Here is a 16,837-nt window from a genome sequence, read left to right as displayed (position 1 = left end):
CCTGTCTCCTGCACGTTGCCGCAGCAAGTGAGCACAAGACCACAGACAGCAGCTTCATAACAAGTCGCCACTACAGCGGACTTACCTTTCCATTGCTCTAGAAAACCAATAGAAGATTTGTAACCACTTTTACTTCACCATTCACGGAGGGTACCCCGCATGTGAGGACCCACTTGCCTAATTAGTCACACCGCAGCTGTATCTTTCACTGCACCAGCCTTGTACCCACCAGCCTTGTACCTTCTCACCTCGAAGCCCTAGGGCGCTTCGACAACGCTTTCTCGGTTTCTCGTCTTGTGAGTCACGCCTTACGAGGCGCAATCAGTTGACGCCATGGATATCTTCATTCCCAGTGTGAGTAGTACTGCACAAACCAACGGACTTTCTGCGGCGTAGCCAGTACACGCGCTAATTGACATTCTTCTTAGGTACCTCAAGACGCCAACCACATTGAACTACAGGTTTTCCTGAAGGACAAGTTGAACCAATTTGACATTGTCGTATTCGAAATTCGAAAGTTCCGTGGCCAGAATGGACGATCATCGTGGGCCATACTCACTGTACCGAGTACGGGTAATGGGAACCGTTTCCTGCAGCAATATGGTAGTCGCGGCAGGCAGGTTCCCCTACGCACAATGGTTTTCCAAGGCCAGAATCTCACTTTCCGCATGAACAACAAGCCTGGACAACCAGACCCACTCAAAGTCAAAAGCTTACAAGAGAAAGAAGCGGCAATGAGGTCGAAGATGGGAAGCCAAGCGCCGAAGCCACAGACATCAGGTCGGTCGACGTTGGCGTTTCAAACACTCATGACAGGTGTATGGGATTACGATGACATGGGAAAGCTTGTTTTCGACCAAAAGTTCAAAGACAGGCGCCAGGGTTACGTGACCTTTGGAAAATCTGCTTTGGTGTTATACCTTCAGGCGGGCAACCCTATCAACTGGCATTGCAGGATTGATATCCCATACGCTATTGTGGAGCATACCATCCCCTCCTTCGAAAACGGGAGGCACGGGTCGATTACGTTCACCTTGAAGTCTCCTCCAAAGATCTACAACATTCAATCCACCGATGATCTACATTTGTACGCTGGCATGGATGCCCCTCAGATGTCTGATGTACTTGCAAGTCTCGCAAGACTCAACCTAGGACCTAAAGAGAGGACCCTTCGGTTGGAGAGACTTTGCGCATTGAGTCCAGAGCATACGAAGAATTCCGCCTTATGCATGGTGTACAAAATCGCCTTTCCCAACACGGAAAACGCTGGGCTCGCTTGGAACTTTGTCAAAGACTTTTCAGTGCCTGCAGTATACTGTTGGAAGACAATGGTTCCGAAACTCAAGACATTCAGCATTGAGGATGAGTATAGGGTTGTCGAGAGAAAGCTCTGCTCATATGATCCCTCCATCCCACAAGCATTCAGCTTTGCAGTCCGCTATCAAGTAACGGCGCTAATGCTGGAGGGTACCATTACTCCGTTGAATATCATCAAGTTGCTGCCCTATGTGTACCACCTAGCCAAACAGCATGGCTCAGACTTGACTGCAAATGCAGTTCGGCAACTAGGACAACAGATACCCACACCATCTCCACAAGAGGATGCAAAGAGCTTCACAACCCAGAAGCTTGCTCATAATCTCCGCGAGACCATTCTTGAAAACGAAAAACGTGAGCTGATAGCCCGTGAGTTGAACGTCAAACAGAAGAAGCATCATCATCTCGCCCTGACGTATAAGGCTACTGTAACCCCAACTGGTATGTATCGCCTTTTGACACGCCATGATTGCGATTTACTAAATGTATCAGGTATCCTACTCCGAGGACCAGACTGGGACGTGTCAAACCGCATTCTGAGAAAGTATGGCACGCGTACAGAGTATTTCATGAGAGTCTTCTTCGCCGACGAAGATGGACTTTCAGTATTCCACGACCCACGAGCTTCGCAAGGCAACGTCTATGAGCGCTTCCGCAGTGTGCTTCAACATGGAATCTTCGTCGCGGGACGAACTTACCAGTTTCTCGGTTTCTCCCATGCCTCACTGCGCAGCCATCAGGCCTGGTTTATGGCGCCCTTTGAGATGAATGGAACCATGTTCCGTGCTAGAGATATCATTAGCGACCTCGGCGACTTCTCACACATACACTGCAGTGCTCGCTGCTCAGCAAGAATAGGCCAGGCCTTTTCCGACACCATATTCTCTGTTCCAGTGCCGAGTACTGCCTATGTCACAGAGACGAAGGCCGATATCGCAAGGAATGGGCGCACTTTCAGCGACGGCTGTGGGACAATTTCACTAGAAATTCTTCGCAAAGTCTGGAATACTCTACCCCCGGAGCGAAAGGCTCAGAGACCAACTATTCTGCAAATACGCTTTCGCGGAGCAAAGGGTGTCTTGTCGCTTGATGAGTCATTGGTAGGCGAGCAATTACACATTCGCCAGAGTATGACCAAGTACATTGCCAAAGAAACCTGGCGCGACTTGGAACTCTGTGGTGCAGCCTACAAACCGCTGCAAGTCTTCTTGAACCATCAGTTTATCAAGATCTTGGAGGATCTTGGAGTACCGGCGAGAAATTTCAAAGCGGTGCAAGATGAGGCTGTCAACGCCCTGAAAATGATCACTGAGCATCCGTTGAATGCTGCTAGCTTCCTCGAATATTCACACTCGGGCGTATACGCCAAGGTCCCAAGACTTTTCGAGCTCATGCACCAGATTGGCCTGTCCTTCCATGCGGACCGGTTCCTGACAGACATTGTGGAGGTAGCAGCCATGACAAACCTGCGAAGTCTCAAGTATCGTGCGCGGATTCCTATTGAACAAGGCCATCTTTTGTACGGTATTATGGACGAGACGAACTTTCTTCAGGAGGGTCAGGTCTATATCGCAACACAAGACTACGATAAAAGTGGCAAGCTGCGGAGAAGGATCCTTGTCGGTGAGCGCATCGTAATCACCAGAGCTCCAGCCCTTCATCCTGGTGACGTCCAGCTCGTCACTGCAGTAGATGTCCCAGAACACTCGTCTCTCAGAGCTCTGCATAATTGCGTCGTCTTTTCTCAACGAGGCGCTCGCGACCTTCCTTCGCAACTTAGCGGTGGAGACCTGGATGGGGACCTGTTTCATATAATCTATGACCAGCGTCTTATTCCGGACTTTACTATGCCGCCTGCAGACTACAAATCGAATGGGGCAAAAGACCTGGGTCGTCCGGTAGAGGTCAACGACATTGTCGATTTCTTCATTGAGTACATGAATATGGATCGCCTAGGCCAGATCTCAAACAAGCACAAGATACGAGCTGACAAGTCCACGGGAACCAATGATCCAGAGTGTTTGCTACTTGCTCAGCTTGCATCAGATGCTGTCGACTTTAGCAAGTCTGGAATCTCAGCCGACATATCGAAGATACCTCGCGGTTTCGACCATATCCGTCCAGACTTTATGGCACCTGGCACCAATCTCGTTGTCAATGAACTGGGCGCTGCCGAGCTAGAGGAGTTGGAGCCAGACGATATCGACGACCCTGATGGCGTCAGTGTACTCGATGCCGACAAAGCGAGGAGTCGATACTACAAGAGTGACAAGATCCTCGGTATCCTCTATCGTGACATCGACGAAAGGAAGTTTTTCAATAGGATGAAGAATGACTTTGAAACCTTCCGCAATCGCTGGGGTGGCGAGTCCCTAATCCAGAAGCTCAAGCGTTATATTCAGCGCGAGACGCGAGGAGTGATGTGGGATCACCATTGGGACCTGGCTGAGCGCCTGCGTGAGACCTACGAAGCGAACATGCTGGAGATTATGGATACCCTGCGTCCTACACGTGGCGCGCCTCTCACCGAACTTGAAGTCTTCAGCGGCAGTATTCTCGGCAAGAAGGAACGCGCGCCATCTCGCTACATCCGCGAGGCCAACCTCGAGGTTCAAGAGCGCTTCAACCGCGATGTCAGTGCCATGATTAAACGCATCCAACTGGGCGATGGGGACTGGGTCGAATACGAAGACACTGAGGCGTTGCCGCGCTCGATTGCATGCTTCATGGTGGCTCTGGAGACTCAAGGGTGGGAGAACTACAGGAACTTGAAGAGTTGGAAGTATGTGGCTGCTGCTGTGTGCTTGGAGCAGCTGTGGAAGTACAATAATGGTAAGTTGAGGGCGCTTTGAGGGGGGCAAATTAAGGGCATTTTCGGCAGTCGGTTTACGGATATTACAACTTGATTAATGATGTGGGATTTTGGACGTCATGGATATACTCGATGAATGGCAGACTCCGCAACAATCAATCGATTGACATGATTGATTCCTATATAGGTTAAAGAATTACTTCATTAGGCAGCCTTTAACCTAGATAGGAATCAATCATGCCGATCCGATTGATTGTTGCGGAGTCTGATGAATGGTGCCTATGGGCTTCGTAGATGAATGCAAACATACAACCTTTCAGGTCACTCGTCTCGTGTCACGTCTTCACTTGCCCGCTTATCAATCACCGGCTCACCAACTTTACCTGAGTCTTCTCGCAGTGAGCGAGACTCTCACCTTGCGCGGCCATGCCCTGTGTTACCCGATATTACCCAATACAAACTAGCGGCTTGGCGTTACCCAGCAGTGCCTGCTCATAAAAAGCTTGCCCGCCGCCACCTACCGAAAACCATCGCTCGTCGTCGAAGACCTCGATCCGCACCGCGAGGGAGGGCAACCTCCCTCGCGGTATGTAAAACCGTCAAGTATGGTGCCATCATGGCGCAACCATTTCCGCCACTATGCGCGTCTAGACTACACCTTCAAGTTACACCTTCAAACCCCGATTTACAATCCGGTAGGACCTTGGTATACGCGAAGCCTTTTACTACTTTCTTAGCGGCATTGTCACTATGGCCTTGCCAATGAGCCGGGAACGATGGATCACTTCGCAACTGAGGACACACCTTTACCATACCCACGACAAGGCCAACGAACAGATTCGCAAAGTTCGGAATCGGCACCACGGGACAGACGAACAAAATTTCCTCCCACTCTACTGTCCTTCGACCTTCTCCTCTCAAGCCACTGAGTCCTGAAGGCTACAGACAAGGCTTGCTCGCTCGAAAGGGAAGCAAGCGACACAACAAGGCTCCGTTACTGAGCTTGAGCCACCGATGGCAACTACAACGCAACATCACCGAACGGACTGGAACTACATCTCCACTTCTTTGTTGAAGTCACCATAACCAACCGAAGCAAGTGTTTCCTTTCCCATGTCTCCTCGGCCCAACGTACCACCGACCAATGACTACAGCCGGCGAAGTCACAGAGTCCTCGGATGATGGCATTTCCTTGCCTACGAGAGATCCGACTTGACTTGCCTTCGGGAAAGACATGAATTCCTCGGCTTCTGAACCACAGCTGCGCGAAAAATGTTCCTGAGACTGCGAACCCGTGGGGACGCTTCCGTGGCCATCTGGTCACCACGCGAACCTGCGGGCGAGCATCTCGTTCATCCTAAGCACCAGCCCTTACAAGCTTTCTTCCGCCACCATGCGTGCGGCAATTTGCCGCTCAGATTGTTCCTGAGACTGCGAACCCGTGGGGACGCTTCCGTGGCCATTTGGTCACCACGCGAACCTGCGGACGAGCACCTCATACACCTGAGCATCCGCAATGACAAGCTTTCGGTCGTCACCATGCCTGCGGCGTCCATAAATATGGGCACTTAAACAACAGTACTTTGATTTTCTTTTCCACACACTCATCTTACACGAACTTGCGGACGAGCATCTCACTCATCCTAAGCATCAGCAACCCGACAAATTTTCTTCCGTCACCATGCGTGTAGTGCTCTTAGGAGCAGTTGCGCTCAGATTGCCACTGAGACCACGAACTCGTAAGGACGCTCACTGGTCACCACGCGAATGTGCGGGCAAGTGCCTCACACACCTGAACACCAGCAACGACAAGCTTTCTGTCGCCACCATGCCTGCGGCGTCCATAAATATGGGCACTTTAAAGAACTGTACTTTAATTTTTTTCCACACACTCACCATTACCTGTCAAGCAAATTGGGACGACCCCCAACCACCGCTCCCAAACGATACCGAACGATCACAGCAACGACTTCGGGATCGTTATCCTACACACTACTCTGCCATTTCACACGGCATTGCTGTCGGTTTGCGAGGTACTACCTAATAACCCATCGCCTTAATGGCGCGGTACACCTAGCTCAACCAGAAAATCTGCACACTCCCATGCAGCTCACAACCTTCACCTCAACTTCATTCTATATTCTCGAGCTACACATGAGAACATCGTCTCCACAACATCCCGCAATCTCAACTGCCATCAATCCTGCCACTATGGACATTCAACGACATGATCGACGACTGCGACGTGGAGCGCTTCTCTCGCTGCCCACTCTATACTTTCAACAGCTGTGCTTCCTTACATTCCTATCGCAAGGATGGAAAGAAGCCTAAGGGCACGGCTGCTGCGAGTAACATGCGCGACTTGTTCCCGGCATCTCTGAAACCTCGACAACGAGAGCAACGTTGGCGGCAAAGTCGGCAACGATGGCTCTCACGAAGCCAAGGCCAAGTCCAAGCTACCATGTATTCGCCAAACCATTGAAATGATGTGCAGGTATCGCTCGTCGACGCCACTTCTCTGGACATGCCGGGACAGTACGGTATCCGGCCGATCACCATATCACAGTGATGGTCCCTCTCCCTCTCCTGCGCGTGGCGTTCGCTGAGATGGAAACTGCAGAAACAGGAGGAGCTATCCTGGAACATCCCGAGGTAGAGACGGAGTCATCGTATAAGCTCGACCAAGGTCTCACTGTCACCAGTCGCTTCTTCACTACGCCTGGTGGCTATCCCAAACTAGTTGCTGGTATGCAGCAGATCCTGAAACTTTTCAGACGCACCTGAGCTTTGTCCATACTCCATCCCCAAGCTCGTATCCTCGTTGGTCACGTTGCCCCCTCGAAAGGCCAACCTCGCCAGATCGCCGACAAGCTACTTCTCAAGGCCCGTTACAACTTCGGCTCCGAAAAGACCCACATCATAAAGTACAACCACGACTTCCTTACCAAAGATATCGTTAAGGCTATCTATCACTTCCAGAAGCAGCGCGCTCAACAGTACCTCAGTAGGAACAAAGTCCAGATAGTCCGCGACTACCTTCGTCACTCGGAAAGGTTATGCCATCACTCGTAAGATGATGATCGCCATCCTTTCCCGAGAACAGTCTGTCATCTCTAGAGGCACTCTGCCTGATACCCCCGAAGTCATTGAAAAAGAAGAGCCTTGGGTGGAGCTACAAGAAGAGGACCTCTTCCACAAGAAGCACAAAAATTCCAGCCCCTCTCCGAAAGCCCAGAAACCTCGGCTCAAGGAAGTCAAGCTATCCGCTATTGCCACCTATAAGCCACCGACTGTCCATGACCTCATTGCCGAGAAGCAGAAGCTACAGGAGCAGAACGAAGACACCATCGTCCATCTGCTCATTGAGAACAGCCCTGGGCTCAAGACAGTTAGCAGAATTGCATCACTGCCAACTACAAAGAATGCGACTCAGCCGAACATGCAATCGTCGCATACCGCGCATATCAACATCACCGAGCGCAACCTCCGCCCCATGCCACTATCGGACGAGGCCACCGATTATGAGGATCAGCACAAAATCACCGACGTCTCAGACGCTGAGTAGTTACTGCGACTTCATCATTTGTTGCTTCTCGCAATGAGCCCTTAACAAAACAACCCTTAGGCTTAGGATGCAGCCACAAGGACTGAACAACCCTTGGGTACAGCACTTGTACACCTAAAAGAGGGCAACCAAGGATCATGTATATGCGAAAAGGGTGCAAGATGATTACCTTTATGCCTGCAAAAGTGCTATGTAGCTGCCAGGCATTCAGATTAGGTATTGGAATTGGTGGAGATCAAGGATAGCAACTGAAGACGCATACTATCCAATTCTTACATAAATCTATGTGCGAGGTGTATGGGCTCGATCAGACTTGCTATCAGTCAGTTCAGTCAGTCCGGAGGTCTCCGGACTGACTGAACTGATGTTTGAAGGTCACTGAACTGGACTGGACTGAACTGACGTTGCTGCTGCTGTGGACTGACTGAACTGACCTGGACTGATCTAAACTGACCTAGACTGATCTAATCTAAATTAACTAATATCAAACTGGGATAGCTGCTCTTGTATTTTTGAAATTTCTTCCTCTGATAGTACACCTGCTGGCCCATAAGTAGACATGGTTGCTGGCTGTATACCAAGCCTCTTCTAGCTCTTTAATTTCTGTAAATCTGCGACAAGCTCTGGCTTCATATGGAGTCTCCGCGTGCCTAACATGTCGCCAAGCTCGCTGAATGTCCGCTCGCAGTCTGCTGCTGCCGCCGGTATTGTGAGTATGTTAATAGCAAACTTAGAGAGTAATAGAAATTGTCCAGCAACTGACTCCTAGTAGAGCAGCGGGTTAAGCGATAGCTGATCCTCTTTAGCTAACGCCGGTTGCCGCCTCCAGATCTCATATTCATCCTCCCTCAGACCTGCCTCTACCTGCCGCAGATTGGTCTCAATCGACGACTGCAGAAAGGCTGATCGCGACGATGACAACCCCAGCCGGGGCTTCTTTTGCGGCGGCGTTACTGCGTCGGCTACGTCGACCGCAGCGTTGCTCCGCTCCTGCCACATTCGCAAGAACGCCCGATAGTTATTATTAAGCCAGCCATCGCGATAGTGGACGCCGTCGCGGGCGGTGATATGGGTGTTAGGCACCTTCTAGAGCGCCGCAAGGTGGTTTTTGTAGTGCGGGTGGAGGATCGTAGCGGCATAGTAAACAGGCGCGTTATCGAATTTTTCGTAGTACTCGGCAAGCTTACTATGCGCAAGGTTAACGTGCGTAACAAGATGGTCTTCGGGCGCGTCAGGATCTTCGTAATTAATGTCCTTAAGGCGGTCTTTGAGAGCCTCAAGCTGGTCAAGAAGCCATTCAAACGTTACTAAAACCTCCCATATAGCGCCGTGCCGGCCGTGTCGGCCGCGGCCTTCAAGCAGCCGTGTAGCTTCCGCAAATGGCTCGAGGAGTTGGATATACTCCGTAATCGTCGCCCAGTCCTTGCCGCTTAGGCCACCCTCGCGTACATATAGTCGCGGCTGCGCAGCAGGCAGCAGCTCGCGGTTCTTCCGGTGTCGTGATGGTGCTGTTGCGGCACTGTGCTCCTTGAGTTTGAACTCAATATAGCTGTCGATAGGACCATGTAGCTCGGCTGCGCGCACAAAAGTGTCGAAATAGCTATTCCAGCGCGTCTTAACAGGCTTAACAAGTTGCCGGATATTAGCTGTAACGCCTATCGCCTCTGCCTCGTCACGCTGTAGGCGCTCTAATAGCTGTCGAGTTTGCGGCGTGCAGATAGACGCGATTACGTCAAAAAGGACCCCAATAGGGCCGTACTTGCGCCACTCATCCATGTACTTTTCCTCGTCGTCAAGGTGAGCGGCGTCGTTCTCGTACGCGCTACGATCTTTACCCCAAATTACTAACTGCGCGCCTAGGTTGAGGATGTGGCAGCAGCAGCGCAGCCGCCGCTCGCTTGTAGTAAAGTTGAACTCCTCTGCTAAAGACTTAACTGCAGTATCGTTGTTGCTTGCGTTGTTAAGCACAAAGTATCCGACACTTATGTCGTCAACACTAAATAGCCGCAGTATTGTCGCCGCTACTGAGGCAATATTATTGCTAGTGTGCGCCCCGTGGAGCTTAGGTAACCCGAGTAAGTGGTCAACTAGCTTGCCCTCGCCGTTAAGGTAGTGTACGCAGAGGCTGGTGAAAGCGTACCGTCCGCCAGTTGAGGTCTAGTTGTCAAAGGAAACGTGTATGAGCGACCGGGCTTCGCGAAGGTAGGCGGCAACGGCTGGTACGTACGCGTTGTACTTAGCAATAATATGATCGCGGAGCGTCTAGTGGCTACGCCAAAGGAGAGCTTCTGCTAGGGGACTTGCGGCCGCGATTATATTTCGAAACTGCGGCGTCTCTATTACGCGTAGGCTCTGGTTGTCAGCAATTACCTAGTCCTTTAGCGCGTCTTGAAACCGAGAGGATAAAAAGCTTGCCGCTATCTTATTAGCAACCTCCTAGGAGACCTCTACACCTCTAGACCTTAACGTGCCCGTGCGCAGCGCGCACGGATTCGCAGCGCGCACGCCGAACACCATCTGCTCAATCTCAAGAATGAGGCTGTACAACGCCACACAATAGCTCAATATTGATAAAAACGTGATGTAGCAGTAATTAGATGCTTGCGATCAACTTGTACTATCTATATTTTTGCGGGAGGCTGACGTTGCGACCACGTAATGTGACTTTAGGTAGAGCAGCAGATGGCCCATCTCGAGCTTGATCACCAGCGTGAGCAGCGCTAGCGCATTTTTGACGCTTGTTACTTGATAAGGTTACTTGTGAGGCTTTACGCTTGCGTTGTTGAGCTTGTTGGATAGTTTTTTTCTGGTGTTGAGCTTCAACTTTGCGCGCGCGTTCAGCTGCTTTCTCAGCTCGCTCAAGCTCCTTCGCTTCCTTGAGCCTCTGCCTCTCCACACGCCTCTGCTCGAGCTCAACTTGACGCTGCAGCTGAGCCTCCTTACGCTGCTTCTTGGCCTGTGCTTTTTGGAGTTTCTCCTCCGTCTCATCTCGCTCCCGTACTGCTTCTCTAGCTCGAGCCTCACGCAACTTGCGAGGAGACCAGAAGACAGAGCCACCGTGATACTCCTAGCGCTGTTGAAGGTCAAGAGCTTTGCCCTTCTTCTTATGCTTCTTTTTATGTTGAAGAGCCTCTTCTAAACTATCTACTTTATGGTTTAAAGCTCATTCTGAACAGAGAGATGGTGAACGCTTGAGCGTAGCTTTCTTGCCTCATACTGATGGCTATCAGTGACAGCAGCTCGAACTAATCGATCAAGCTTTCTCCAATCATGATCAGAGAGCCCTGATGATGAGCTTCTCTCAGCTTCTGGCGTGCTGGCAAATCTACGGAGGATAACGTTGGCGTCCATTAGCCAGATCCCAGTGGCTTCGAAGGCCTTCAATATGAGACTCTCCGTGAAGGAGGATATCCAGGCGCTCCAGAAGAGTGGGAAAAAGTCCCCTTTCTTGATTAGAGCGAGGCCTTGAGCCTTATAGAGATAGTTAGTGAGCTCGTTGGAGTAGGCCTGAGAGAGTGGCTTGAACAGCACCACATCGAGCGGCTAGAGCGTGTGGGTTGAATGGGGAGGAAGGATTATAAGGAGGATCCTGTGGCGATCACAGTAGTCGATAAACTCCATCGTGACATGAGATCCATGGCCATCAAGGATGAGCAATCGCCATCTCCCTGATCGCTGCTTTGTATAGCGATCAAACACCTGCTTAAGCTAAGCTAGGCCTACGTCATCGTTTGACCAGCCTGTTAGAGATGATGAGATAAAGACCTTATACTCTCCTGCCTTAATATCCTCTACCTAACTTAATCGTATAGCTCCTTTCTTAGCTGCGTAGATAAGGGCTGGAGGCAGCGAGCTCCTATCAGCGCAGCAGCAGGCCAGGACTGTCAGAAACTCGCGTGATCCATCCTGGAGAGATGCTCGAACCTCCTTCTTCTCCCACTGACGCCTGCTGAATATCCTCTTGCTTCTGCCTACTAAGCTAATCAAGAAGCCCTTCTCATCCATATTGTATATATCTCGAGCCTCTAGGTGGTATTGGATGATCTTTCTATGCAGCAGCTCGAAGTAGAGTCTATACTTTGACTCAGAATTAGCCAGGTGGCGCGTACGATCTATGGCGCTGGTCCACTTTGAGATAAGATGGATCTCGTGTCGGTTGATGAAGCGAGTAACCCAGCTCTCGCTGAGCTGCTGATGGGTTACTTCTGATAAGAAATTCCTAATCATCTCCCTTGTAGGGGTAGGCCTTGCTTGGTAAGCTTAGTGATATACCGTACAAGCTCTAGCTCTTAATGTGGCGCGAGGGATTGTTTGTCGGCTGTATAGTCGGCTCTCGAGCGTGAAACGCCTCGGTGTCTTCGGCTCAACGCACTCCTTGATACGTTGTACTTATCAGCATATTGCTGGTATACAATTTTATCTCCAAGCTCTCGCGATTCGATTGCTGCTAACGCTTTGTCAATAGCTGCCATGCTGGTTGAGTTATGACGCGTTGAAGTTTGTAGGTGTTTCAGTGTTTTGGTGTTCGGCGTGCGCGCTGCGAATCCGTGCGCGCTGCGCACGGGCACGTTATTATGTAGACTTGTGATTTTGCGAGCGCGCCTATAATGTTGCCCTCCTGGCTAGCAATTAGTATAGGTCCGTTAGGTCTAAGTGAGTGCCTAGGCCTGTTGCTTGAGAGGTGTCGACCGGCGTTTGTAGTGCTATTAGCCTCGTAGTAGGCCTCCTGTTGCCGCCGTTGCTTGTGGCAGATCTAGCAAAGCTAGTAATTCTTCTTGTGCTTGCGGTGCTATACGCCCCAGCCGTGGCGGTAGATCCAGCTCCTTACTGCGCCGCGACTACGCTCTGCTTGGCGTCGCTCGAGGTACGGTACGCGCTTAAAATCAAGCCCAACGTAATAGTTATCGTCGTTAGGTAAGTCTGCATGTATAGCCACGGGCTTGTTAGGCTAAGCCTCGCTCGCAGTATCCCCAACAGTGGGCGCGTTCGATAGCGACGGTAGAGGAGAACTGCACTTATCGCGTTCGATAAGGCGGCGGAGGCTTGAGCTCGAAGGAGTAGACATAAAGTACACTAAATTGTTTGTGGCTAGAGTGTTGTAGTATTAGTTTGCTAGAGTGGGCGCGACGCGTCAAGGCTGCTATGTGGCCCTAGCGTAATTAGCAGAGTCTAATTGGCTCGGGTATCATCTCTAACCCAAACGAGACAAGCGTTTTCCTATTCAAGACTAGCGTCTGTCTTAGTTGCAGCGACAAGTCGTGTTCTAAGCAACACTAGAAGTTGCTATCGTGACTGCAAAACACGGCTTCAAAGAGCTAGATTCAGTCCAATTCAGTCAGTTCAGTCAGTCCAGAGGTCTCTGGACTGACTGAACTGTTATCTAGAGGTCTCTGGACTGACTGAACTGTTATCTAGAGGCCTCCGGACTGACTGAACTGATATCCGGACGGAACGAAGACTGACTGATAGCAAGTCTGGTCTGTAGTATTGGTGGTCTGCATGTGTATGTAAGTGCCTGTCGCTCACAAAAATACCGTCAGCGACAGCAGGGATGGCGAGCCAACAAGAAAACTGTCTGCGCGTGGAGATACGATTACATCAGTCCAAATCTGCCCCTCACCGATCCAGCCACCAAGTTCCGGCCAGATCTTACAACCCCGCTTCCAAGTCCAAGATTCTGCTACCATCCATCCCCAGACCCCACCCAAGCTGCCGTGAATAAATTATCTGCTATTTTATACTAAAAAAACATCTTTTCTTCCATCAAATAAGCCCTCCCATCCGCTTACTTAAGCGAATCTTCGATGGTCTAGTGGTCATGATTTCCGGTTCGTTCAGCTGCAGCCTACATCTGCATTGCACACCTACTAACAGGTAGCCAGCTTGTCATGTCTTTGGATACCCACGCGGGAGACCGGGGTTCGATTCCCCGTCGGAGAGCTCCAACTTTTTTTGCAGAGTTGTTGGTATAATTTAATTTTTGTCACGACTTCGGGCCGTGGTGGAGGCCCCGCAGGAAGTGAGGGGCAGCACCACCACCGGCATTCGGGGTAGGCTGTTATCTTCAGCTCTCCCTTGTCACGTTTGTCAGAGGGCGATCTCTTCTTTTCATCGCAATATTTTTTATCTTCTTGCGACTTTTTCATTTTTGCATATGAGGGGTCAGATGTTGATGGGTTACCAATTGAGGGGCAATCATCCCACTAAACAACATCACATGCGAATTCTTTCTGCCGCCTCCTCTCCGCTGTCAACGTCCTTTCACACAAGGCAGGCCGTCACAAGGCACAAAACTTTCAGTCTCCAATACTTGCATGTCCAAAATCTTAATAGCTACAGGCAATATCCAGAAGGTATTGCTCGTCCTTGCGTTCTCTGCTATGTATTTACTCCAAAGCATGTATTGGAGGGGGCCGTTGGACGATGACCGAGCGATGAACCCCTTGTCGCTTCACTGCCCATTGTTTCATCGTGTTATCAGTTCACCAAGCTGCGATTTCTATATCCTTGATTTGACGTTAGTTCTACTCTAGTCATCACGAGCAATGTTTCAAGTGGCCGCGTATTGCTTTGCATCTCTTGATCTGGTCACATTATTATAAGAATGCACATGGCGCCACATGTATCTACGCGATATAAGCTTTTCCAAGGGGAGTGACAGCAGATGTGTCAATTCTTGGTAGGCCAATCCCGCAGCGCTGGTATGAGTGGCAGGATCATATTGTACACAATGTCACATAAACTGAGCAAAGAGACATGAGTACAGGATAGTATGAATCTATATCGGACAGTAAGATGCAGGAGTAACTATACTATCATTACCGCCTTGCCATATAACCATGTTTCGCCATCACGCAACAAACCCTACCTCAGCTAGCTGGGAAGCCCGCACGGGCCATCTTCTTCCCTCGTTGGGCCTTCCGGTTGTGATTCGCACTCGAACTCTTGTTGGCCTCCTTCCTCTGTCGCGAAATCTGCGTGCCCTTGTCGTCTGCAGGACCAGCGACACTTGCGCCGCCTCGACCACCGCCCGGACCACCGCGCCCACGGCCCCTGCCTCGTCCCCTGCCTCCCCTTCCGCCACGCCCACCATCTCCACTACCCTCGTCGCCCGAACCTGCAGGACTATCCCGCCATGCTGTCGATTGCAATTCCCTCTGCTGACCCTGGAAGTTTGAAAACTTCGCCTCCAGTCGCCGTAGTTGTCTAGGATTACGACCCATCATAATCGCCCAGCCTTCAATCGCCTCATCCGTCATGCCTGTTTCGCTCTTCAGCGCCGTCCTTGCCTTGCCTCTTCTTATCTCTGATTCGCGACTGAGGAGCTCTGGTGTCATGGTGTAGGCGCGGAACAAGGCTTCCTCATTCTTATCGCCCAGGTCCGCATCCTCAGGCGCGGCGGTGTCGACAGATGCGCCAACGTCTTCTGCATCATATGTGTCATCGCGCTCGTCATCATCAGAGTCGAATGCAGCGAGAGCTGCCATAATGGCCGACTTCGCCGGCGCTTTGCTACGGTCGGACAAGATCTTGTCGGCGTTCAGGTCTTGACCGCGACGGCCGATATGCAGGCGGGAAGTATCGACCGCCAGCTTGTCAAACTCGTCGTCATCGAATACATTGCGGCGCTCGGGAAAGTGCTGACTCGATCTCGGTGGTGCAAGTGGTTGTGATGGTGTAGAGGGCGTTGGCCTGGAAAATGTAAGTATGGGCTTGTACCTAGATGAATGAACACGTACAGCTTCTCACTTCGGTCAGCATCGGCGAGGTACGGCGGTAGTGATTCTTCCAGCAGATGTGCAGTAACTTGCTCGATATCGTCGTGATACTCATCCAAACATTTTACAACGAACCCTGCACCAAGATCTGGGAACAGATCTTGAATCTGGCTAATCATGCTCATACGATGGACATGTACCTCGCCGGTGAACGCGCCATGTCCATAGCTTTCCTCTGCCTTCTCTTTACCCTTGTCTACCTTTCGCCGTATCAGCCTCTTGGGCCGAGCCACCCCAGATTGGCGGAATGCACTAAGCGATGCTGCAGTGTTCTTTACCCTTGTAGCCTCCGGAGCAGTAGCCTTGTCCCTGATCTTCTCTAACAACGGCGTATTTGTAACAAGATCAGCAACGAGTGTCTTCTTCCCTGGCTCCTTCTTCTGCTCTTGCTCTTCGCTAGACTTTAAGCTGTACAGATGGTCGGAAAGCAGTGAATAGTTTGGCTTCGGTCCGTCCAAGGCTGCTGTGAGTCCAAGATATGCTATTGTAACCAGTTTCTTCTGTATCGACAGCGATACCTGCGGATAGGCCGAACAGAGCGAGTCAAGGAAATCAGACCCGGTAAGCATAAAGATACTTGCATCCGACGAAGCTCTCAGAAGAGGTGCTACCCGGTTGAGAGTATTCTCAGCCTCTTCTGGTCGCTTCGACTCCAAGTTCCTGATCAATGACGTCTTTGCCGTTTGGATTGACTTCTCAATGGTTGCGCCCTTTTGCTTCCATAACCCTTGCAAGAGTGCACGGAACTGTTCACTCTTTGGAAAGACGTGACATATGTCTGAGAGAACAGACCAGCTCAGGATGGAATCCGAGATATTACCTCTCGAAAAGACCCTATGCAGCAGGAAAAAGCACTTCTTTCGCAGAGATGCTACTTTTGATGCTAGGTTGTCATCGCTGGCTAGCTCATGGAAGAATGGAATGAGAAATGGGGTAACCATATCCTTCTCTTGTATCGCCGAAACAAACTGATCATTCTCAAGTCGGAGATAAAGTTCTGCAAGTGATGTCCAAGAATCCAGGTACAGCTGCCATTCGTCAGGCAGTATGCTCTTTCTGACTTTTGCGTCTGGAAATGGCGCGAAGTGGGGTGGCGACATTGATTCGGTCGCTGCAAGGAAATGGAGGGAGTTGGAAGTTGAAAAAGCACAACTGCAATGCAATGATTTGGTCTAAAAGTTCCAGAACGGTCAATTTCGGGGGTCTGATTCTAGTCATGTAGTCATGATGGCTCATGGCCTGCCTGCCGAGCGATCAGAGGGAGCGATACTCAATCCGGCACTAGCGCCCGCAATCTTGGCGTTCATCGCCCACAGATGGAAAATTACATAGCGCGAACAACTTCAACGACTACGAACGCCGTCG

General features: G+C 50.7%; 4 protein-coding genes across 4 annotated transcripts; 2 read left to right on the top strand and 2 right to left on the bottom strand.

Annotated features, from left to right (window-relative positions):
* Positions 1–333: 333 nt before the first annotated feature.
* PtrM4_049010 (RNA-dependent RNA polymerase) lies at positions 334–4,321 on the top strand (the record flags this gene model as incomplete). Its single annotated transcript, XM_066104794.1, has 4 exons — positions 334–354; positions 429–1,758; positions 1,810–4,149; positions 4,317–4,321. The coding sequence occupies 4 exons, from the start codon at positions 334–336 to the stop codon at positions 4,319–4,321; spliced, it is 3,696 nt and encodes a 1,231-aa protein (XP_065959358.1).
* A 2,415-nt stretch (positions 4,322–6,736) lies between these two features.
* On the top strand, positions 6,737–7,694 carry PtrM4_049000 (uncharacterized protein; the record flags this gene model as incomplete). The annotated part of the gene is made up of 3 exons (XM_066104793.1): positions 6,737–6,875; positions 6,939–7,197; positions 7,247–7,694. 3 exons carry the CDS (start codon positions 6,737–6,739, stop codon positions 7,692–7,694), a joined length of 846 nt encoding a protein of 281 aa, XP_065959357.1.
* Positions 7,695–8,780: 1,086 nt separating this feature from the next.
* Positions 8,781–9,470, bottom strand: PtrM4_048990 (uncharacterized protein; the record flags this gene model as incomplete). The annotated part of the gene is made up of 1 exon (XM_066104792.1): positions 8,781–9,470. One exon carries the CDS (start codon positions 9,468–9,470, stop codon positions 8,781–8,783), a length of 690 nt encoding a protein of 229 aa, XP_065959356.1.
* Positions 9,471–14,563: 5,093 nt separating this feature from the next.
* Positions 14,564–16,572, bottom strand: PtrM4_048980 (CUE domain protein; the record flags this gene model as incomplete). Its single annotated transcript, XM_001936718.1, has 2 exons — positions 14,564–15,386; positions 15,434–16,572. The coding sequence occupies 2 exons, from the start codon at positions 16,570–16,572 to the stop codon at positions 14,564–14,566; spliced, it is 1,962 nt and encodes a 653-aa protein (XP_001936753.1).
* Between the last annotated feature and the right edge of the window lie 265 nt (positions 16,573–16,837).

Source organism: Pyrenophora tritici-repentis, chromosome 10, assembly GCF_003171515.1.
Source record: "Pyrenophora tritici-repentis strain M4 chromosome 10, whole genome shotgun sequence".
Lineage (NCBI taxonomy): Eukaryota > Fungi > Ascomycota > Dothideomycetes > Pleosporales > Pleosporaceae > Pyrenophora > Pyrenophora tritici-repentis.
The sequence above is the reverse complement of the archived record's forward strand: the minus strand, read 5'-3'. Positions and strand labels throughout refer to the sequence as shown.